The sequence below is a fragment of the Lissotriton vulgaris genome, chromosome 5, assembly GCF_964263255.1.
Source record: "Lissotriton vulgaris chromosome 5, aLisVul1.2, whole genome shotgun sequence".
In the NCBI taxonomy this organism is placed as follows: Eukaryota; Metazoa; Chordata; class Amphibia; order Caudata; family Salamandridae; genus Lissotriton; species Lissotriton vulgaris.
Window position 1 is genome coordinate 819,110,193 of NC_141693.1, and position 25,005 is coordinate 819,135,197.

General features: G+C 44.3%; 1 protein-coding gene and 1 long non-coding RNA gene across 2 annotated transcripts in view; one reads left to right on the forward strand and one right to left on the reverse strand.

Annotated features, from left to right (window-relative positions):
- LOC147711644 (uncharacterized) overlaps positions 1-1,310 on the forward strand; it is a 60,156-nt gene extending 58,846 nt beyond the window's left edge. The window contains exon 6 of the mRNA XM_086924107.1: positions 991-1,310. Coding sequence (XP_086780233.1) covers positions 991-1,310 — 320 coding nt within the window. The remainder of the gene's footprint in view (positions 1-990) is intronic.
- The window catches only part of LOC147711642 (uncharacterized), a 540,558-nt gene that overhangs the window by 226,369 nt on the left and 289,184 nt on the right, over positions 1-25,005 (reverse strand). The gene's annotated exons all lie outside the window — the stretch shown is intronic.

Sequence of the window (25,005 nt, forward strand, 5' to 3'; positions counted from 1 at the left end):
CAATAACATTTTTCTTTTTTCAGGTTTCAGGTGTACTGTACCGTCAGATCAGGGGGACCGCCATGGGCACGTGCTTCGCCCCCAGCTATGTGAACCTTTTCGTAGGCTGGTGCTAGAAGCACGTGGCCTGGGGGGGACCAATGAGAAATGGTTGGATCACATTATGGTTTGGACTAGATACATTGACGACCTGTTTGTCGTCTGGCGGGGCGACAGACCCTCGGCCGAGAGGTTTGTGGCGACGCTAGATGACAACAGTCTCAATTTGAGATTCACCAGTGTGATCAGTGAGAAATCAGTCCACTATCTTGACCTAGAAGTATTTGCGGCAGGGGGCATAATTCAAACAAAACTCTACCGCAAGCCAACGGCAGGAAATGCTGTATTACATGCGGCCAGTCACCATCCTAGATCCATGATAAAGAATATTCCCTATGGTGAACTTCTGCGCCTGAAACGAAATTGCTCAGAACACAGCAATTTCCTACAGGCGCAAAAGGCAGCAATATCCAGATTTCTAGAGAGGGGCTACTCTAGGATATCACTCTCAGAGGCCTCTAAAAAAGTGGAGCTCACAAACAGGAAAGATCTCTTAGTAAACAAAAACCTGAAAAAAGTAGTAGTGGAGTCAAAGCCAGTGACAAGAATGATCAGGAACTATAACATAAGAACTGGTTCAGATTTTCAACAACAATTGGCACATCCTGAAAACAGATAGTGTCCTAAAGAACAGACTACCACCAAAACCAGCCATCACTTATAGGCGCTGTCAGTCCCTAGGTGACCATCTGACTAGGAGTCACTACAAGGACCCCCCCAAACCATCAACATCTAAACCCATCCAGGGCTTCTACCCTTGCATGCACTGTAAAGCGTGCAAATATAGTCATAAAAAGACCAAGTATGACGGTAGACCAAATGACCCACGACCCACGAGAACTATCAACAAATTTCTGAACTGCAATTCAGAATTTGTTATATACTGTCTAGTTTGTCCGTGCTCCAAGAGATACATTAGGAGTACGATCAACCCAGCAAAAAACCCAGCAAAAAAACGCATCTTGGAGCACATGCGTGCCATCCCCAACAAAGATAAAAACTACCCGGTGGCACGCCATTTTGAAACCCATCACAACAGCAATAGAGATTTACTATCCTTCTATCTTGTTGATCAATTGGAAAGGCAAGAAAGAGGTGGGGACAAAATAAGAGCTTTAAGGGCAATGGAGTCTAAATACATCATTGACCTCCAGACGATGAAACCTGTGGGCCTTACCAATGATGAAGAACTTTGGGTACACCTGGAATAATTCTTAGAGGCGGGGTTTAGATAATCGAACAATATGGGACATCAATACCAAGAGCCATGAGACCATCATCTGCCAATCTCTCCCCTACGCCCTATGTCCATTAGACTGTTTAATCTGTAAAGCTAGGATTAGGGAGACCATAGCCCATACAGGGCAAGAGGAAAAAAGGAAAACTGAGAATCAGCCCATACAGGGCAATAGAACTACAGGCTTGCGCGGAGCATGTATAATAACTTAAGGAGAGCTATTAGAGATACACGGTGTAGAAATGTAAAATGTGTCTATATACCAACTGTAAATAATTGATAGGATATTTTGAATTGGTACAGAGAGTTATGAAATGGACAAAAATTGCACTCTCAATGTATAAATTAATCCTATGACACTTTTTTACCTCTAATTGTTTTGTTCATATACCGCGTTACCTAAATGCATGTATGAATCTATCTGGTTAAATGCATTTTTTTCTCCAAGCAAGCAAAGTATAATACAATGAATTATATGGGGTTTCCCCGTTTGTGTTTAACTGCACGAGCACTTTAAGAATCGCCATTCTCCTTACATGAATTCAAAAGACTGTATATTTGCACATTACAAGATGTCTGCCTTAGTACTAACAAGGCTTGGTTTAGTCCTCTCTTGTTGTTGACTGAGAGGTGGAGATATAATGGCGTGATTTGTTATTCACTTTGACACTGAGGAAGCCGTTTCACGGCGAAACGCGTTTGTCTTTCTTTGGGGTAGGGGGTCTGCCAATAAATCAAGAAAACATCTACAAGCTTGGAGTGCCGTCTGCTTTCTTGGAACGGAGCGAGTGTGTGCCGATATATATATATATATATATATATATATATATATATATATATATATATATATATTACCTTCTGGCGGTCGCCAGTAGGTATATATAGTTAGGATTTTTTCTCTATGGGACTTTTGAAAATTCTATGTCTAATAACTTTGGCGTTTGTGGACGGAATCGGCTGAAATTTTTAGGAAAATGGTACATTTTGTTTCTGAGCAGCCCCTGAAAATTTGGGGGGGTTTCGTGAAGGGGGGGCCGAGAAAAAAGGGGGGTCCCAAAACGCGTTTTTAACATTGAGTTTTCCATAGGGCGTTTGGCCTCACTTTTAGCTCGAACGGCTGAATGGATTTGCACGAAACTTGGCAAAATTGTAGGGACTGTTAGCCCGATGTGCCTTTGCTGGGTCTCAATATATGTGCTCCAGTGGATTTTGAGAAATTAACGTTTTAAAAAACAGCGTCCTGGATAGTGCTCCGGTTCGCAAACTTTTCGCGTAACGGAACTTTGCGTAGCGAAGCTTATTGGCTCTCCGGTGTCTGTCAACATTCTAAACAGTCCGGAGCGGCCGCCATCTTGTCTCGCCATTTTGTGTTTCGATTAAATAAAATTACAAGATGGAGGAAAAACAATGTGAGAAATGGGTATAAGGGGGTACGGGAGACGTATCCTGACCCCCTATGTTTTCTGAGGGTGGCTGAGGATGCTCATATATGTTGAAACTTGTCTTCCAGCGGCTGCGCGTGAGCGTTTTTTTTTGTTGCTGCGTGACGTCTGTTAACGTTCGATTCGAAGGAAATCAGGAAGTGTTGACCGCCATTTTGACACTGCGAGTAAATATATTGTTAAAAATAATTGTAATAAATTAATTCGTATTGATATACATTGTCTGCGTCATCTTGCTTTTTTTCCAATGCCACACTTTTGTCGTGCACGGCAGCCATTTTAGATGCCTTGACCAGACCCACTCTCTGCACGCCGCAGATCCTCAGCATGGCTCCCCACCCTCGCAAGCATCTCCCCCACGCACTGGTCACCCCCGCTCTCTGTCTTATGCATGGGCCATAAACCTCCCCCCATCTGCGCTGCTCTTCCCTGAGAATCACACCCTGTGCCCGCCCGACACCACCCTTTCACCCTATTCACTACCGCACCCTCTGACATTCCTCTTCCTTTGTGTCTAATTGTCCAGGCCGGTCCCAGGCTATCACCTAGCCCTGCGGATGTACTTTATGGCCTCAACTGTAAAGAATCACCCCTCTTCAAAGGAGTTACAGTAGATCAAGGCCCCCACCCAATGAGATCCGTCACACCACACGCGTTCCTACTATCTGATAACGATCCTGTATTGTGATTGGGGAGGGGATTCTCACTGTGAGGGTGTGTGGGACCGAGCCTGAAGCGGAAGATTCCAGGGATGCCTTTTTGTACATCAAAGTTTTCACAATTATGTGTCACATTAAAAATATATAGCACTCCAACAAAGTAGTAGGATTATAACACTTTAGTAACTTATAAATATATACAACGCAACAAAAACTCCCGCAGGCTTTCGGTGGGGAGCGGCTGCCATGATTGCTTGCGGAATGGCCACGACGGAGCTACGAGATGGTGGTGCTCTCATGCTGACGCCAGCTTCAGTCTGAAACATCCAGAAACACTGTAGACTATGAATTCGATGAGTTCCGGTGGAGCCCTAACGTGACCTGGTAGGGCAGAACATGCCCTCCCCTTTTTTGAGTGATGGTTCTTGTTGCCTGTCCCCTCTGTTGTCATCTAACGGAACCTTTTTGGATTGCCGAGTGAGAAAAAAAAAGGTGGGGCTTTCATCGTTTGGGAAAAAAAAATGTTTTAATCCAATGAAAAGTGTTATTTTTAGGTCATATGATCAAGCATCTCATCATTAGGAAACCAAAAGTAAAATGAACCAATGAAAAGTTTTATAAACAAGTCAGATGACCTGTTATGCGGCTTTGGGCTATAAAAAGCCTACAAAATCCGTTGGCCTGTGAGGCGGTGTCAGTAGCGGACCGATGTGCGAATAGGCCGAAGGCAGCACAACGCGCCGAGATCCGGATGGCACCGAGGTGGTGTCCAGCAAGTTTCCGCACTGGTGTGGCCATCCTACAATGCTGCGCCGAAAGACGGTGTGTCCAGCTGAGTTGCGGTCACTCTTGCTGCTACAGTACGCCGAAGGCAGCACAACGCGCCGAGATCCGGATGGCACCGAGGTGGTGTCCAGCAAGTTTAACTGGTGTGGCCATCCTACAATGCTGCGCCGAAAGACGGCGTGTCCAGATGAGTTTCTCCCGCTCTTGCGGTACAGTGACTCGAACGTGCCGAGATCCGGATGGCACCGAGGTGGTGTCCAGCAAGCTTCACTGGTGTGGCCATCCTACAATGCTGCGCCGAAAGACGGCGTGGGGTGCCCGGGGGGGGGGGGAGAGGCGGCGTAAACGGACCTCTTCCGCCTCCCCAGGTGAAGGCACCTCATCTGCAGTGGGGCGCCTCTTAGCGTTTCACTTGCCTTCCAGCTGAGTTTCTCCCGCTCTTGCGGTACAGTGACTCGAACGCGCCGAGATCCGGATGGCACCGAGGTGGTGTCCAGCAAGTTTCACTGGTGTGGCCATCCTACAATGCTGCGCCGAAAGACGGCGTGGGGTGCCCGGGGGGGGGGCAGCGCAAACGGGCTTCTCCCCCCTCCCCAGGTGGAGGCACCTCATCTACAGTGGGGTGCCTCTTAGCGTTTCACTCGCCTTTCAGCTGAGTTCCGCCCGCTTTTGCGGTACAGTGACTCACCCGCCATCTAGCTGAATTGCGGCTATTCTTGTGGTGCAGCGATAGCCGGCTGCAACAAGACTCTCAAAATGGCGGCCAGCTCTTTGGATTTGGGCCTGGTCCACTAAAATGGCTCTGGGACACCTTGGAACTCGGACGCTTGCCTGCTAGGGCATGGGCCCCATTCACGAAAGCGTCCCCTCTTTTGACTGATTGTTCTTGTTGCCTATTTCTTCTGTTGTCATTTAACGGAACATTTTTGAACTGCCGAAAATGGTTCTGGTCCGACCGCTGATTGGTGGAGACATTATGACTATATCCTGGACCTGCTCGGCCTCGCCCAAAATGGCGCCGGTATAAATGGGACTCGTAACTCCTTGTTCTGTACTGGTTGCCCAACCTTGATATCACGAGATACGTATGCAGTTTTGAAGCACATGGCGGGCGGGGACGAGAATTGATTGAACATTTTGACATCCCTATTGTGATTAAGTTCTGATGTGTTATTGATTACTGTACTATTGAAAGTTCGAATTAACGTCACCCATGGTACTTGCCCGCAAATGTATATCTAGATAATTTTATTGTAACTGGCCCTGTCGTACTTTAATTATAAAATGTACGTCCACCGATTCCGCAAATGTTAGACACCTTAGTTCTTGCAATCTAATGGGTCGCCCGTTACGTTCTTCTACAGTGTAAATGTGCCCTCATCATATACGATTCCAGTTTGCTCCGTGGCTGGCCCACGTGGTTATAGGCCCGTATTTGTATACTGACATTTTCACAATAAAGGTTTTTTTTAAAAAACATGGTAGTAGTACCTACATTGGTAAAGTTTTGAATAATAGCCACTGTTTTCGAATCAGTAAAAGGCAAGTGAAATAAAGCAGTCCAATTACATGACTGTTAAAAGGTATAATACGCAGGAACGCAGTAAAGATAAATGGTGAAGGGCTCTTGTGTTTTCTACTCCTGCAACATAAAGTGATCAATAAGAATCTGATATTCATGCCTATCAGCAACTAAGACAGCACGCCGAGCCTCTTTTGCTCAACGGCTCCCTCATGGGACGAAGAAACTTTACTTGCAGGACAGTTGTAAATTTCCCGGGAAAATACATTAGCCTGGAACATTGTTAGTGATAAACTGTAAATGCATCTGGGTCCTTTGCTTTACAAATCAGAGTGAGAAAAAAAAAGGTGGGGCTTTCATCATTTGGGAAAAAAAAATGTTCGAAAGCAATGAAAAGCGTTATTTTTAGGTCATATGACCAAGCCTTTCATCATTAGAATAACAAAAGTAAAATGAACCAATGAAAAGTTTTATTAACAAGTCACATGACCTGTTATGCTTACGCTACGCGCTGCGTGCCACGCTCTGGATCGTTTCCGGGAAGCTGCGCCTTGCGCACCGGAGCACTTCCGGGTGCGCTAACGCGGCGCGTCATATGACGCATTACGCGACAACGCAGGTCCAGAATATAGCCAAAATGTCTCCACCAACCAGCGGTCGGAATACAACCCCTTTCAGCAGTCCAAAAAGTTCTGTTAAATGACAAGAGAAGGGACAGGCAACAAGAACAATCAGTCAAAGAGGGGAGGGCAAGTTCTTCTCTACCGGGTCACGTTGGGGCTCCACCGGAACTGATCGAATTGGTAGTCTACAGTGTTTCTGGATGTTTCAGATTGAAGCTGGCGTCAGCATGAGAGCACCCCGTGGCTACGTCGTGGCCATTCCGCGAGCAATCATGGCAGTCGCTCGCCACCGGAAGTCTGCGGGAGTCGGGGGCCCCGGTGACTTTTGTAAAATCTTCAAGGCTGAGGGGACGCTTTTGGGAATGGGGTCCATGCCCTAGCAGTCAAGAGTCCGAGTTCCAAGGTGTCCCAGGGCCATTTTAGTGGACCAGGCCTAAATCCGAAGAGCCGGCCGCCATTTTGAGAGTCCTGTTGCAGTCGCCTATCGCTGCACTGCACTAGTGGGCGCAATTCAAGAGGATGGTGGGCGAGACGCTGTAGCCGCAAGAGCGGGCGCAACTCAGCTGGTTGCGTGAAGCGCTGGGTGTACCTGAGAAACCTCCACCTGGGGAGGTGGGGGATGCTCATTCGCGCCGCCTCTCCCTTCTAGTGCATCCCACGCCGTCTCCTGGCGCAGGAATATGTGATGGTCGGACTAGGGCACCGCAGGACGTGTCTTCAGGTCAAACGGATTGTGAGACAATGTTCAGAATGGAAGAGTCACCAAAAGGCAAAAAGTTCAGCTTGACCCCGGGAGCCGGCCGCCTATGTCGGGGGCGATCTCAGGCCACACCAGGGCAACAAGACTTGGGGAGGGGGTCGGCGCCATCACACCGCCCCTCGGGGGCCTCCGTCAAGCGGTTCAGGGAGGCACCGCATCACATTGATTTCCAATGCAGTCAGGTCCACAAACAGCCCCCACTTACTTTGAGAATAGTGAAGCTGCAGCAGGTGCAAATAAACTTCAGACAGTGTTACAAGCGCTGCTCGGAACCCTCAACTATGGCACCCAACATCCAGGACTTATGCCATTTGTGCAAGGCAGTGACATCGAAGCAACTCAGGGACCAAGGAACATACCATATGCAGAGTCCTTCCCACAGCGCCTGCCTTCCTTCTTACCTAGTTATGGTTCTTTCACTCCCACTCCAGGCTTTTAGTCTGTGGATGGAAAACCATAAACCTACACTCACGTATGAAAATCTTACTATTGATGCTTGACTGAGGCCAAGGAGATCAGAGTGCATGAGTCTCATGCTCGATCGATTGAGCTAGCCGGATCAGGCAACAAAAAGGTGGTGGTGGGGGTGGCGGCATCAGCAAGGCATCCTCACACACAACTTGTCGGACATCAGCTCTGCATGTACTGGGGACGAGTCTTGGCGCATGGTGTCGTCCCCGGGCAATTTGCACAACGGTCCTCCACTCCTAGGCCGCCAGCAATGCTACCTCGACAGGAACAGTGATGGATGTTGCAGCAGGCTGCCATGTAAATAGTTATTTAATAAAACGTTTTACCCTGTTACTTTGCTGGTGTGTTGTATATATTTATAATATTTGCATAGGGTTTGTCGTTATTTTGGGCGGGGTGGGCGGCGGAGCCGAGCTGTCTTGCAGTCATCATGGTGTCGAGCTCAGTTCATCTCACTAGTTTCGTATTTCTCATGAGGGGTTGTTCCTAATGTTTCTATTTTAGCGAGGTCAAAAAGAGATCCCATTAGTGGCCTACTGATTTTGCTCGATTCCTTTTGTTTTTTTAAACGATTTTTCACTATCTGCAAAGACTAAACAGAGTATTGCGACTCTGTGCTTGTTTGTAAATAGAGAATGAACCAAAGAGAACCAATTCTAAAACAGTAAATGCTTGGATAACAATCAATCAAATGGAGAGGGAAGCAGGCACGACGGGTTACAACGGGGGGCAAAGGCTTACGTTACCTACCCTTCACTATCTGCAAAGAGAGAATACTCCTAAAAGAAAAGAGGAGGGGGGGGGAAGGCGGGGGCAGCGTTCAAAGCACATCAGCGTGCATAAATACGAAAATGTTTTTACCTACCATGTACTTGACATTTTACAGCTTTTGATATTTGCTATTAAAAAACCATTGAAATTCACTGAAAAAAACATGGGTTATAGACCATATATAGTTAGGAATTAGCATTTACAAAACCTTGAAAATTCACTGAAAAAACCATAGGTTATAGACCATATATAGTTAGGGATTAGCATTTACAAAACCTTAATTTACTCGCACAAAACCATTGAAATTCGCATATATAGTTAGTTGCAATAACTATATATCGCGCACCCGCAATCCACTGCTGATGATGTCACATATTACATCATTCATGACATGGTCAGTGACATCACTGATGACATCACTGATTACATCTCAAATGACATCACTGATGACATCTCAAATGACATCACTGATGACATCACTGATGACTTCTCAAATGACATCACTGATGACATCATTGATGACATCTCATTTGACATTACTGATCACATCACTGAAGATATCATTCATGTGATAATACGATGAACCTCTTCAGACTCTAATATAACCTTAGATACAATCAGTGTAAACAGACACTCACAGATTGTCACTCATCCATGGAGTTACTCATACATCTAGTCAGTCATGAAAAGAATCAATCACTCCTCCATTTCCTCAACTATACAGTTATACACACCTTACTAATTCAAACATATTCTAACACATATTTACTCTCTTATACAATCCCTGATACAAGTTCACAATGATCCATACAGCCACTCACACATTCACTGGCTCTTATGCACAGTTATTTATATATTCAACTCTCACATGTACTGTGTTTTACATATGTACTTACTTTGACATGTAGCACTGCGATATCCATTCACTCACCAATACACGCATGCACACAGTCAACTGCCCATGCTGCTGTTTCCACATGCACTTTTGAACCCATACATCTAGTGAATCAACTGCTCACACATCTATGCACAGAGTCATACACCTCCCAGCCACCCACACACATACTCAGTCTCCCATACAAATACTTGGGCAACCAATCAATAACCCATATAGGTACTCATATAGCTACTGATTAACACATGCAGCAGTTTACAGAACAACAGACATAATAATGCACAAATTAAGACAGTTTAGTCACTAACCCATGCACTCAGTGAGACACATTTAATCACTCACTCATACAGTCAGTCATGCACCTACTAAATCCTTCATCCAGACACTTATACATCCACTCATTCTTCAATATGTAAGACATATTTTAACTTTACAGAAACATACAGTCACTGGGTGTTGTCATCAGTGATGTCTTCAGTGATGTCATTTGAGATGTCATCAGTGATGTCATTTGAGATGTCATCAGTGATGTCATCAGTGATGTCACTGACCATGTCATGAATGATGTAATATGTGACATCATCAGCAGTGGATTGCGGGTGCGCGATATATAGTTATTGCAACTAACTATATATGCGAATTTCAATGGTTTTGTGCGAGTAAATTAAGGTTTTGTAAATGCTAATCCCTAACTATATATGGTCTATAACCTATGGTTTTTTCAGTGAATATATATATATATATATTCACTGAAAAAACCATAGGTTTCAGGCCTTATATAGTTAGGAATTAGCATTTAAAAAACCTTTAAAATTCACTCAAAAAACTATAAGTTTTAGGGGTGTTAGAGTTAGCTGGACATTTCACTCATACAAAACCATTGAAATTGCTCCTATATAGTTAGTTGTAGTAACTATATTTCGCGCACCCGCAATCCACTGCTGATGATGTCACATATTACATCATTCATGACATGGTCAGTGACATAACTGATGACATCTCAAATGACATCACTGATGACATCACTGATGACATCATCCAGTGAATGTGGTTTGCTTCGTTATTTAAATATGCATTATATATATAGCAATTTGCATTGAAGAATGAGTGGATATATAAAAATAAATATTTGGATGGAGGATTTAGTAGCAGTGTAATCGACTGTTTACTTGACCAATTTATAGTGTCTCGCTAAATATAGTGGATAGTGACTAAACTGTTTGAATATCTGTATCACTTTGTCAGTTGTTGTGTAAACTGGTTCTCCAGTTAGTTACTAGCTATGTAAAAGTCTATATTAGTTATTGATTAGTTAACTGAGTATTTGTATGGGAGAGTGAATGTGTGTGTGGTTCGGTGGGGGGTGTGTGACTGCCCAAAGATGGGGGAATAGTTGAATCACTAGATATATGAAGTTAAAACTACATGTTCTAACAGTTGTTTGTGTGAGTGAATATCTTAATGGGTGTGGTGATGAGCAAATATATTTCTCAATGTTACATGTCCAACAAACTAGAAAAATAAAGGGCAGAGTATGTGTCAGTTGTTGTATATAAATAAGTATACAAAAGACTCAATGATTGTGTGAGTGACTGTATGGATAACTTTATACTTGTAATAATGATTTTATAATTCACTAAGTATGACTTACTATCTAAATGAATAGATGAAGTTGTGTTTGTATAAGTGTGTAGCCAAGTAAATATGTAAGTATGATCCATTGTTTGCATAAGTGAGTAGGATGACTTCATATGTGAATAGGATGTGTGCTGGTGTGTAATGTCGATTTAGATGTTTAAGTATTTTTGATAGTGTTCTATTGTTCATTGACAGCATGTATGAGTGAATCTACAGGTAAGTGATTAGATGTGTGTATACATCTATGAATCACTGAGTGGGTTTTTAGATACTTGTATTGCTGTAACAATGGATTCAAATATGATACTCCGTATTTTACAAAGAGTGATGAAAGATTTTACTAGTGTACGAAAAGGTGTATGTGATTGTCACGTGGATGATGTCATCAGTGATGTCATCAGTGATGTCATTTGGGATGTCATCAGTGATGTCACTGACCATGTCATGAATGATGTAATATGTGATATCATCAGCAGTGGATTGCGGTGCGCAAAATATAGTTAGTAAGGCCTGAAACCTATGGTTTTTTCTGTGAATTTCAAAGGTTTTTTAAATTCCAATTGCTAACTATATAAGGCCTGAAACCTATGGTTTTTTCAGTGAATTTGCAAGGTTTTTTAAATGCTAATTCCTAACTATATAAGGCCTGAAACCTATGTTTTTTTCAGTGAATTTCAAAGGTTTTTTTTATGCTAATTCCTAACTATATAAGATCTGAAAGCCACCAGGAATCTCCAGTATGCCCCAGGGGACTGCATTGCAGAGAGGTGTAATGAAGCCACGTCCCTTTTTATACCTCTCTGCAACGCAGCCCCCGTGCATTTTTGAAGAGGGGGAACTAATTCCCCTTGCATACTGGGGGCCCCTGGGGGCCAACTAGCCCACCTGGAACCTCCAGTATGCGCCAGGGGGCTGCATTGCAGAGGTGTAATGAGGCTATGCCCCTTGTTACACCTCTCTGCAATGCAGCCGCCTGGCGCGTTTGCAGAGGGGGAACTAATTCCCGTTAAATACTGGGGGTCCCTGGGGGCCAACTTTCCCACCAGGAGCCTCCAGTATGCGCCAGGGGTCTGCAATGCAGAGAGGTGTAATGAGGCCTCACCCTTTTTTGCACCTCTCTGCAACGCAGCCCCCGTGCATGTTTGAAGAGGGGGAACTAATTCCCCTTGCATACTAGGGGTCCCTGGGGGCCAACTAGCCCACCTGGAACCTCCAGTATGCGCCAGGGGGCTGCATTTCACAGAGGTGTAATGAGGCAATGCCCCCTTTTACACCTCTCTGCAACGCAGGCCACTGGCGCGTTTGCAGAGGGGGGACTAATTCCCCTTGCATACTGGGGGTCCCTAGGTCATATCTGCCCAAACGCCGATATTACGAACGATTGAAAATGACTTTTCTTGAGAAACATTTGGATTTGGATTATCATATCCTATACTTTGGAATTCTTGAAAGACTGACTTTGAGGATGCTATCAATTACTCAAGTCTGCCCGAATTGTGTGGGTAAAATTGATACCTAGTCACTTTGAATAAGAATGTACTTACGTCTCGTCTAACATTTGGAAGAAATATCTAGTTATATGACAACAGGATACCAACATAACTTGAAGGAAATAAGAACGCCCTGAAGAAGTTCTGTTGTACAGAACGAAACGCGTCGGCTGGCTGTGGTACATAAACTTAAGGAAAATAAAAGCATTTGAATATACACCAAGATTCAGTGCTTCAATAAGGACTCTAAGTGATATGATTTGATTGGACTTATTGTGCAAGCGGTGCTGTGCCAAACTTTGGAATATTCTCCACTACTCTCTTCTACTTACTCTCTACTACTCCACTACTCTCTAATACTCACTCTCTACTACTCATTCTCTACTACTCTACTACTCTCTACTACTCTCTCTCTACTACTCACTCCCTACTACTCACTACTCTCTACTACTCACTCTCTACTACTCTCTCTCTACTACTCACTCTTTACTACTCACTCTCTACTACTCTCTACTACTCACTCTCTACTTCTCACTCTCTAGTACTCTCTACTACTCACTCTCTACTACTCTCTACTACTCACTCTCTACTACTCACTCTACTACTCACTCTCTACTACTCTCTACTACTTACTCTCTACTACTCTCTCTCTCTACTACTCTCTACTACTCTCTATTATTCTCTCTCTCTGCTACTCACTCTCTACTACTCTCTACTACTCACTCTCTACTACTCTCTACTTCTCACTCTTTACTACTCTCTACTACTCACTCTCTACTACTCACTCTACTACTTACTCTCTACTACTCTCTACTACTCACTCTCTACTACTCTCTACTACTCACTCTACTATTCACTCTACTACTCTCTACTACTCACTCTCTGCTTCTATCTCTACTGCTCTCTACTACTCTCTACCACTCACTCTCAACTCTATTACTCACTCTCTACTCTCTACCTCTCTACCTCTCTCTACTTCTTACTCTACTAGTCCCTACCTCTCTACCTCTACCTCTCTACCTCTACCTCTCTACCTCTCTCTACACGCACACATATACACATATATATATATGCATATATATGCATATGCATTTATATATATGTATGTGTGTATATATATATACATACATATATAAACATATATAATCTGCATATCTATATAAATACAAATATAAATGCATGCATGCATATACATATATGCATACATATGCATGTTATTTACATGAAAGTTTTAAAAACACTAATAAAAGCAAAGCTAAAAAGCCTCCTCATTACAAACAGAATGGCTTTAACTTAAACGAAGGCGAGATCTATTGCATTTTCAATGCTTGTTTACTTTGGTTCCATCAAGAAGGCATTCAGATGTGTCACACATTTGCCATATATTCTGAATGTTAGCACTCTAGTTGCTCATTAGATCACTGTAGGAAAGCTACTGCTCACCAGGGAAGTCTGCTGCTGGTATTCAAAGAGCATGTTTCAGTCTGCATGTCAGAATTATTTTTATGAAATAGAAGAGGATTTGAGAAGTCACTCAAAATGTGCCCTCATTTTTCTTTCTGAAGCACTAATCATACTTTCTATGGCAAAATGAACCCCCTCATTTTGTTCCTATTTAAATGAAATGTTTTCAGACTTACCACTTCATTCCAATCAAGATGGCTTCAGGTGTGCCTTACTTTTATCATAAGTAAGACTGTTAGCGCTCTAGTTGTTCTTTAGAACACTCTGGGACATTCTGTCATTGGGCTATACTTGGGCTCATCTGGGTGATATTTGGGCTACATTTGGGCTCTTTTGTCTCTGGTGGCCATCTTGGGAGACTGCATGTCAGAATTTTTTAATGAATTTGAAGAGGATTTGAGAAGTCACTCAAAATGTGCCCTAATTTTTCTTTCTGCAGCACTAATCATACTTTCTATGGCAAAATATACCCCCTTATTTTGTTCCTTTTTAAATTAAATGTTTTAAGAGTTACCACTTTATTCCAATCAAGATGGCTTCAGGTGTGTCATACCTTTTTAATAAGTAGGACTGTTAGCGCTCTAGTTGTTCTTTAGAACACTCTGGGGCATTCTGTCATTGGGCTATACTTGGGCTACATCTGGGTGATATTTGGGCTACATTTGGGCTCTTTTGTCTCTGGTGGCCATCTTGGGAGACTGCATGTCAGAATTATTTTAATGAAATAGAAGAGGATTTGGGAAGTCACTCAAAATGTGCCCTAATTTTTCTTTCTGCAGCACTAATCATACTTTCTATGGCAAAATATACCTCCTCATTTTGTTCCTTTTTAAATTAAATATTTTAAGAGTTACCACTTTATTCCAATCAAGATGGCTTCAGGTGTGCCATACCTTTGTAATAAGTAGGACTTTTAGCGCTCTAGTTGTTCTTTAGAACACTCTAGGACATTCTGTCAGTGGGCTATACTTGGGCTACATATGGGTGATATTTGGGCTACATTTGGGCTCTTTTGTCTCTGGTGGCCATCTTGGGAGACTGCATGTCAGAATTTTTTAATGAAATAGAAGAGGATTTGAGAAGTCACTCAAAATGTGCCCTAATTTTTCTTTCTAAAGCACTAATCATACTTTCTAGGGCAAAATGAACCCCCTCATGTTGTTCCTTTTTAAATTAAATGTTTTCAGACTTACCACTTCATTCCAATCAAGATGGCTTCTGGTTTGCCATACTTTTGTCATAAGTAAGACTGTTAGCGCTCTAGTTGTTCTTTAGAACACTCTGGGACATTCTGTCATTGGGCTTTACTTGGGCTACATCTTGGTGATATTTGGGCTACATTTGGGCTCTTTTGTCTCTGGTGGCCATCTTGGGAGACTGCATGTTAGAATTTTTTAATGAAATAGAAGAGGATTTGAGAAGGCACTCAAAATGTGCCCTAATTTTTCTTTCTGCAGCACTAATCATACTTTCTATGGCAAAATATACCCTCTCATTTTGTTCCTTTTTAAATTAAATGTTTTAAGAGTTACCACTTTATTCCAATCAAGATGTCTTCAGGTGTGCCACACATTTGTAATAAGTAGGACTGTTAGCGCTCTAGTTGTTCTTTAGAACACTCTGGGAAGCTGCAGTAGAACACAAAGGAATCAACTGACAGTCTCTGTCCTTGTTGGATGTACATGTTTTACTGAGAATGTCAGACTTCATTCTCACATGACTGAGAAAGATAATGTGAATTTGCAGAAAATATCCTTTCAGTTTAGCTTATAGATCCCCTTTCAAACCACTGTGGGGAAAGCATGAGATAATAGTTTTCTTTCAAACATGATTCATGATATCCCAGCAGAAGGCTTTTTCACATGGTAAAATCACCTTAGAACACACCACAATTCCTAAAATGAGTATGGTACCATCAACAAATGATTTATAATGTAACTAAAAGTCCTAAAACCTTCTATTATCTGCAATGATTTTTAATGAGGTGCTATCATGTATATTGGTCCCAAGATGGCTGCCAACACTTTTTGGATGAAGTGCTGACAGCCAATCAGATCAATCAGATCTCACGATGAGATGTGTGGTTAGGCTCCGCCCAGATATATATATATATTTTCTTTTGATTTTCTCAGGAACTACTGGAGGGATTTACACCATTTAACCAAAAGCGTGATCTGTGTACCAGACCCTACCATTTTCCCAAATTTTGTGTAATTCCGTGTCTAATCGTCCTATGGAAATTAACATGGGGAAAACACCTTTTGGGACCCCCCTTTTTTCTCGGCCCCCGCTTGACGAATCTTCCCGAGACATTCAGGGAAGGAGTGGAGCGGAGCGGGCCATCTTCTTTGGGAAATTCGCAGGGATTCAACAAAACGGCGCCAAAGTTATTCCCAATAGAATGTTGCGGATTTCCTATGGAAACTAGGTTCTAACTATGACTACCTACTGGCGACCGCCAGTAGGTAATATATAATATATATAATATATATATTCACTGAAAAAATAGTTAGGAATTAGCATTTACAAAACCTATGAAATTCACTGCAAAAACCATAGGTTTCACACCAGTTATAGTTAGGAATTAGCATTTAAAAAACTTATTAAATTCACTGAAAAAAACATAGATTTGACACCAGTTATAGTTAGCTGGAAATTTTACTGACATAAAACCATAGAAATTCCCATGTTATAGTTAGTTGGACTCACTATAACTTGCGCACCTGCAATGCACTGCTGATTATGTCACATATTACATCACTCATGACATCACTGATGACACCATCCAGTGAATGTATGTCTTTCTGAAAAATAAATATGTTTTATATATGTATATGTAAAGGTCGATGGAAGAATAAATGTTTAAATAAGTGTCTTAATGCATGTTTTTTTTTTTTAATTGATTGGTTAACTGGCTTATTAAGTGCATCTTAGTGAATACATATATTAGCGAGTATTGTTTAAATATTTAAATATCTGTATCAGTGTTTCACTTTGTGTATAAGTGGCTGCATGGGTTGGTGAGTAGCTACATGTGTGTGTATATGGGTTATTAGATTTTTTTTAGTATCAGTATGAGTGTCTGTATGGTTTGGTGGGGGTGTTACTTAGCACATAGATGCATCAATGACTGACTCACTGTTTGTATGTGTTTTGAAAACAGCATATGTGCAGGACTATAGGGTGGATGAGTGTGTATATGTGTGTGTTAGTGAGTGAATGACTGTCTCACTAGTGTCTTTATCAGTAACTACATATGTTTTAATCTAGTATGTGAGTATTGATGTATATAAGTGAGTATATGTGAGAGTGAGAGATTGAAAGAGTTCCTGTTTAAATAAGTATGTGTTTCTATAAGTGATTGTTTAAGAGAGAAAGTATGTGTAAGTTTCCTTAGAAGTAAGGTGGTAGTGTGTGTATAGCTGTATATGCAAGTAAATGGATGTTCAATAGTTTATTTGCATGTTTTGAGTATGTGTGTGAGTAACTTTTGGATGACTGTCAGTGTGTAACAGGATGTATAGGTGTTTCACTACATATGATGAGTGAATATATGTATGGGTGACTATATAGAACTGTAGGTGAATAAGTGGATGTGTATATAGATGGTGGTATTACTGAATTGGTTGTTGTAACTGGTATGGGTATCTCTATTTTTTAGAACATTTTTGTTTCTATTTTTGAATATGTGTTTCAAGGGTTACATTACACTGAAAGGAGGTATGTCACTCTGTCACAAGGATGGTGTCATCAGTGATGTCATGAGTGATGTCACTGACCATGTCATGAGTGATGTAATATGTGACGTCATCAGCAGTGCATTGCAGGCGCGCAAGTTATAGTGAGTCCAACTAACTATAACGTGGGAATTTCAATGGTTTTATGTCAGTAAAATTTCCAGCTAACTATAACTGGTGTCAAACCTATGGTTTTTTCCCTGAATTTAATAGGCTTTTTAAATGCTAATTCCTAACTATAACTGGTGTGAAACCTATGGTTTTTTCAGTGAATTTCATAGGTTTTGTAAATGCTAATTCCTAACTATATATAGGGCCTCAAATCTATGTTTTTTTCAGTGAATTTGAAAGGTTTTTTAATAGCAAATTTCTATTACTATGAAATATAATTTTTTTTATAATGAATCCTATAATGTATATTTATGTAATACTATTTTTTTTATGTATATTCTTTTTTTTTTTTTGCCCTGGAGCGCTCCCTGTGCGCGTACCGGTGTGCGCACCGGAAAGCGGTCTTGCGGCGCGCCCCGGTGCGCGAACCGGTGAGCGTCCCGTTTGCGCTATTCCCTCGAGCGAAAACATCATCGTGACATATCGCGTAGCCGCGTCCGCGTGATACGCATGGCGTAAGCGCACCCAGAAGCACCAGAGCGTATACGATCGCACTACGTAAGCGCCCCCGGGGCGCGCCCCTTTGCTCGCCCGGAGCGCGTAGCGTAAGTGCGTCGGGTCATGTGACCTGAAAATAACACTTTTCATTGGTTCGGAACAGTTTTTTTTTCCAAATGATGAAAGCCCCCACCTTTTTTCCTCATTCTCACTTTGTTCTTTGACTGAGGAAGACCTGTTTGTGAGAAATGGCTTCAGTAGCAGCAGCAGGAGCATCTCAACCACCACCACCACCACCACAAGGACCACCACAACACCAGAGTGGTGGAGAAGAAGAAGAGGAGGAGGAGGAGGAGGAGCAGAGGCGGTTCCTGCCTGAAGCTAATACCCCCTATAAGCCAAAGGAGCACATTGTCTGGGAGTTTTTTAAAATCCCAAGGGGCCTAAAAAAAGTTAATGCTCCAAATGTTACCTGTTTGATCTGTGGCACTGTACTTTCAAGGGGGAACCCTGCCAAACAGTTTTCTTTTGGCAATAATATGATTCGCCACAAGCAACGCCGGCACCCAAACAACTATGCTGCGGCAGAGGTCAGAGAACTGACCAGAAACCCTCCCCAATCTTCTCCCAGCACCTCCCAAACTAAACAACCCACTCCATCGGGTCCAGAGACAAGGGAGATGGTCCCAAACATCCAACCCCAGTCTGGGGATTTTAAAATCGTTTGTAAATTTTGCGGGGCTACAATTTGCTATGGAGAGCAAAGTATTAAACTCATTAACCGTGCTGGAGACAACCACAAGTGCAAAAACAAACCTTAATTTTTTCCTGTTTTTTTTGGTCCAGTTGAGCCGTTTACAATTTCCTGTTTTTTGTTTGTCCCCATAAAAATTTAAAAAAAATATAAAATTGTTCATAAAAGCCAAAAAAAGTAAAACAAATTCCAAAAAACAATAAAAAAATATAAAACAACAAAAAGAATAAAAAAACAGTTATTTTTAGAACTACCTCCAATTTATGAAAAAAATGCTACATTTTAAAAAAAACTCTGTCATTCTTTTTTCCCCATGGTCTGCTCCCCGGTGCGCGTAACGGGCGTGCCCCCCGCGCAAATCGAAACATTTTTTTTTTTGTTGCCCCGCGGGGCACTTTTATGGCCCCCACATCAAACCTAGGGGGTCAGGGGGGGTCTACTCTGCCCCCTTATGGTCATTTCCCCCTTTGATTTTGCCACCTCTTGTGTCTCGATCCTACCGAGACACAAGATGGCGGCTGCTCCGGACTGTTTGGAATGTTTACAGACACCCGAGAGCCAATCAGCTTTCTGTGCGCAAGTCGCGTGGCGCGCCCGGTGCGCTCCCCGGTGCGTGTACCGGGGCGCGGCCATAGATATATATATTTTTTTTAACCTAAATTACTCAAAATCCACTGGAGCACATATCTTGAGACATAGCAAAGGCACATCGGGCTACCATTCCCTACAATTTTGCCAAGTTTGGTTGAAATCCATTCAGCCGTTCGGGCTAAAAGTGAGGTCGACCGCCCTATGGAAATTAACATGGGGAAAACACGTTTTGGGACCCCCCTTTTATCTGGGCCCCTGCTTGACAAATCCCCCCCAAACTTTCAGGAAAGGACCGGAGCGCCGTGAGGCAAATTTGAGGAAATTTTCAGGCAGATTCCTCAACTGGCACCAAAGTTATTCACAATAGAATGTTGAGATTTTGCATTGAAAATAATCCTAACTATAACTACCTACTGACGACTGCCAGTCATTCCTAGGTTCTACAGAGTTGAAGAGAATATTGTTGGAACAAAATAGATTGGATCGTGGAAATGTGCTAAAATGCATTTTAATGCAGTGCATTAGTCAGGGACTACAAAGAATAGGAGTAATAGGAACTTGCAATTACTCAGATTTTTGCTTGAGCAAATCTACACCCGCATATTTGCTCATGCTTAACTACAGTTTACAAATATTTTCTAGGAGTACTATTTCTTGGCCTACTTCTGTAGTCTTGTGAATTTACAAAAGTTGTATATCTGCACATAATCCAAAGACATGGGTGCACTTTGTTTAATAAATTGGGCCCCTAATTAGGTCTGGCGTTAATGATGACCTTTATGTTTTTTAATTTATTTTTTATTTTTGGAAAACCTTTATTGGCATTCAAAGTACACCGCTATTCAGCCGTACATCCCGGAGGCTAGGCAGCATTATAAAAGCAACGAAAGATGTGCACAAAAACAGTAAAAGGAGCAGTCAGGTTTAATTTTATATTATTAACGTGAACCTAAGAACAAGGTAGAAATCGGAAAGGTACAAGGGGGAGAAAGGAAGAGAGGAAAGGGAGGAAAACGGAAAAAGATGGCAAGGCAAAAGAGAATGAGAAAACGGTAAAGCACATATCCAGGGGGATGAGTGGGAATTCCAGCACCTTGAAATATACATAACAAATAAAGCATACAATTGTGGGGGGGAGAAAGAAACAGGAGTATTCCACGTGAAACGTGGGCGGAGGGAAAAACTAAGGTGAGAGATGAACCTCCGGCCGGACTACCTCAGGGGGTACACAAATATCGCCTCTATACACATTCCATGCCCCCCAGACCATCCCCCACATCTTGGGCTTGCCCCGGGCTAAGTAGACAGTTTTCTCACGGAGCATGCACCAGTCCATGTTGGTTTTCCAAAGACTCACAGTGGAGGGGTCGGAGCACCCCATTTCTGAGCAATATCCCTCTTGGCCACCATGTTCCCCAGTGTGACCCAGCGGGTTTGAGCATTGTTGTAATCAGTCGGACCCCACACATTCAACAAGCAACGTCTAGCTTCCGCAGGCAAATCAACACCAGTCACATCACGCATGACCGCATGCACTCGTTCCCAAAATGAGGCAATGACCTGGCACTCTCAAATGGTATGCATAAAGGTGGCTAGAGCACCACATCCTCTCCTGCAAAGGCCATCCTGGGAAAGGCCCATATGAATCAGCCTGGGGCCAGTGACGTAGACCCTGTGTAGCACCTTCAGCTGAACCAAGCGCAGCTTGGCCGAAATTGCTACCTCCTTAGGGGAGGATACCGCACACTGCCAGTCCTCATCATCCATCTCAATCCCATCATTCATCCACTGATCTCGCACTTTCATCAACAGGTCTGTCCGAACATTAATTCGTTTTTTGTAAGTCAGGGAGATGGCGATGTCCGGCATATGGCCGTCCAGCACCCTGTCCTCCAGCGGGGATGACTCTGGAACTTTTTCACCAACAGGCAGGGTGGACGTAAGGGCGTGCCGCAGCTGCACATATCTGAAGTGCTCCGTGGCGCCCAGGTGGAACTCAGCCTGTAGAGCATCAAACGATTTAATTTCCCCCTGGCCATCACATCCGCCACCTTGGAAATGCCGATGAGATCCCACCGATCAAACCCTTTGGAGTGCCACAACCTACCAAGCAAGTCAGAATCGTAAAGGGGAGTTGCCATGGTGAGCCTATCCTTCCACCCCAGTGCCTTCGTAACGGCCCTCCACAGATGCACTGCGGTCCTGGTGGGGCCAGTCAATTTCCGGTCCAGAGATCTAGAGTACAGTGCTTGGTAGTACATCCCATCGTTCATGAGCCAGCGATCCATGGCGTACCCTGGACTTATCGCTGGTCCGTAAAAGCCATGATTAAGAGCCGCCAATTGGGAGGCCCAGTAGTACCGGCGGACATCGGGCAAGGCGATACCGCCGTCGTACCACGGAATGGTCAACTTAACTACAGCAATACGCGGTCTACCTTCCCACAAAAGGGTTCGCTGCAAACCTTCGATCTCCCGGAAGTACTTGGAAGGGACTGGGTCCTGCGTGTTTTGAAGCGCGTATAAGAATCTCGGCAGGGACATCATTTTGAACAATGCCGCGCAGCCCAACAGGGATAGCGGCAATCTTTTCCAACCCTCCACGTCACGCCGGAGGCGCGCCAGTGGAGGGAGCAAGTTGTTAGCGTAGCGTGCCCGGGCATCCGTTGAAATATAGATACCTAGGTATTTGAAGCCCTGCTGCGAGACCAGTATCGCACAGCCTCTAGGGAGACGAGGAGTGTCTCCGCGAAGCACATATAGGTAGGACTTGGACCAATTAATGACCAGGCCCGAGTATCTACCAAAGGTACCCAGTGCATCGAACACCACAATCAAAGACCGACAAGGGGAGGTAAGGTAGAGCAGAATGTCGTCCGCGTACAGCGAAACACGGTCCTCAAATCCCGGTGACCACTTGATTCCACTAACATCAGGATGAGTGCGGATCCAGGTTGCAAGCGGCTCAAGCGCAAGGGCAAAGAGGAGCGGTGATAATGGACAGCCCTGTCTAGTACCCATGCGCAAGGCGAAGGAAGCAGACATGCGACCGTTGACCGTTATATTGGCCAACGGAGAGGAGTAGAGAAGCCGGACCCAACTGATGAAATCAGGACCAAACCCAAACTTGGACAGCACAGCCCAGAGGTAGTTCCATTCAAGAGAGTCAAACGCCATCGTCCCGTCTAGTGAAGCCAGGACAGTTGGCTCGGAGAGCATGTGCGCCCGCGCCATGACAGCATGAAGCCTCCTAAGATTAAGGGCCGTATTGCGGTGAGGTATGAAGCCCGACTGGTCTGGATGGACCAAGTCTGCAATCACCCCCACGAGCCGATTGACCAGCAACTTAGCCAGGATTTTAGGTTCGGCATTCAGCAAGGAGATGGGGCGATATGATCTACAAAGATCTCTAGGCTTCCCTTCCTTATGTATCACCACAATGGTGGCCAGGCGTTGGTCTCGTGGGAGTTCGCCAACCTCCCGGGCTTCCAAAAACATACTCCTCAGGGGCACTGCAATGGTATCCGCTTTGATCTTATAAAGCTCCACCGGGAGACCATTAGGACCGGGAGCCTTCCCGGATCGCAGGGACCGTATTGCTAGCGCCACCTCGTCTGCCGTAATGCCCCGGTCCATGTCGTCACGCTCGGTGTCCGACAGGCAAGTGAGCTTGACCCCCTCCAAAAAGGAGGCTGAGTCCGATTCAGTCAGGGCAGAGACTGAGGTATAAACCATCTCAAAATAATCGGCAAATGCCGAGGCGATAGCATTGGGGTCAGTAACGACCACTCCGTCATCGCCCAAAATCTCAGGTACTACACGGGAAGCCAACTCTTTCTTGTCTAACCAGGCAAGGAGCTTTCCCGCCTTGTCACCGGCGTCGTATATCCTCCCTTGCTGTTCCCTGCCCATCGCCTTGGCAGCGTCAGTAGCAGTGGCCTTATATTCCGACTGCTTCAGGGAGAGAGCATGCAGCAGTTCGGGTGTCGGTCCCAGCGCCAACTGGGAGTCTAATCTTGCAATATCCGACTCCAACCGCACCATGTCCTCATCCCTTCGTCTGCGCACCTCGGCTATCAAGGAGAAAGCCTCCCCTCTCAGGACAGTCTTAAAAGCCTCCCAAAGGGAAAGGGCCGACGTTACTGTACCTGTATTCTCAGTAAAATACAGGTCAATAGCTTTAGCAAGGAGGTCCCGAGTCTTGGGGTTGCGGAAATACCAAGGATTGACCGGCGCCACCCTAGTCGCCGCCGCAATACCAAAGTCAAAGGATACCCAAACTGGGGAGTGATCCGATATTCCTCTGGCCATAAGGCGAGCCCCAGAAACGGTCGATGCCTGAGCCGCAGGAGTCAGAAAGTAATCGATTCTGGAGAGGCTACCGTGCGCGCCCGAATGAAAAGTGTACTGCTGCTGGACAGGATGTAAAAGCCGCCAGCAATCAACAAAGCCCATAGTACTCATGAAGTCCGGGAGCCATGATTGTGCACTGCGCAGATCTCTGGACGGAAAACGATCAAGGGTGCCCGAAACCACAGAGTTAAAATCCCCACCCAGTATGAGCAAGCCCTCCGGGAGGCCCAAAATGGCGCCTCCGAGATCTTGAAAGGTAGCCGTCTGCAGGCCCGGGGGGACATAAACAGAAACCAAAACCAGGGTGCGCCCCTCCCATCTGCTCACCACAGCAACATAGCGGCCCCTATCGTCAATCACTTTGGACTCCACCTCCAGGGGAAGAGACATGCGCACCATGATCCCAACCCCCCGGGATCCCGAGGAGAACCCGGAATGGGCCACCATTTTGAACCCCTTTCTGTTTAGAGCCTGGCAAGTATTGCTAACTAGATGAGTCTCCTGCAGGAGGATAACATCGGGCACACAACGTTTAAACATTTGCAACACAACACCACGTTTAATACGATTCCCCAGCCCATTCACGTTCCAACATAGCACATTTAAAGTCTTACCCCCCATCGTCAAAGATGCCCCGTCCCAACCACTCCCCTAGAATGCAGCAACCGCAGTGGTGTAGTCGAAACAACAAAAGCCTCGCCATGAGAAAGGAGAGAGAGGAAAAGCAAAAGAAGAACACACAAACCAACCACCCCCCACCCTGCACCCCTGCATTAGACTAACAGCCCCCCCAACTAGCAGTGTGCCTGTCGCCCCGTATAACTAACCTACAAAAAGCCCCCAGAGGAGAGAGGAGACATCCTATCACCCCCCGTTACCCCCCAAAGTTAAGAAGCAGGAGAATTAGAAAAAGAAAACAAAAGTCAGTGAGTGATGGCATCCGCAGAGCCCTCCACCGAAAGAAGTCCATCGTGACACCGGTTATTCCTGGGAACCAGGACCGCCCGACGCCTCTTCGGATAAGTCCTCAGGAGCAGTCCGACGCTGAGGCAAAGTGTCCAGCCAGTCCCCTGCTGCATCTGGCAAGTCAAAAAACAGTGTTCGA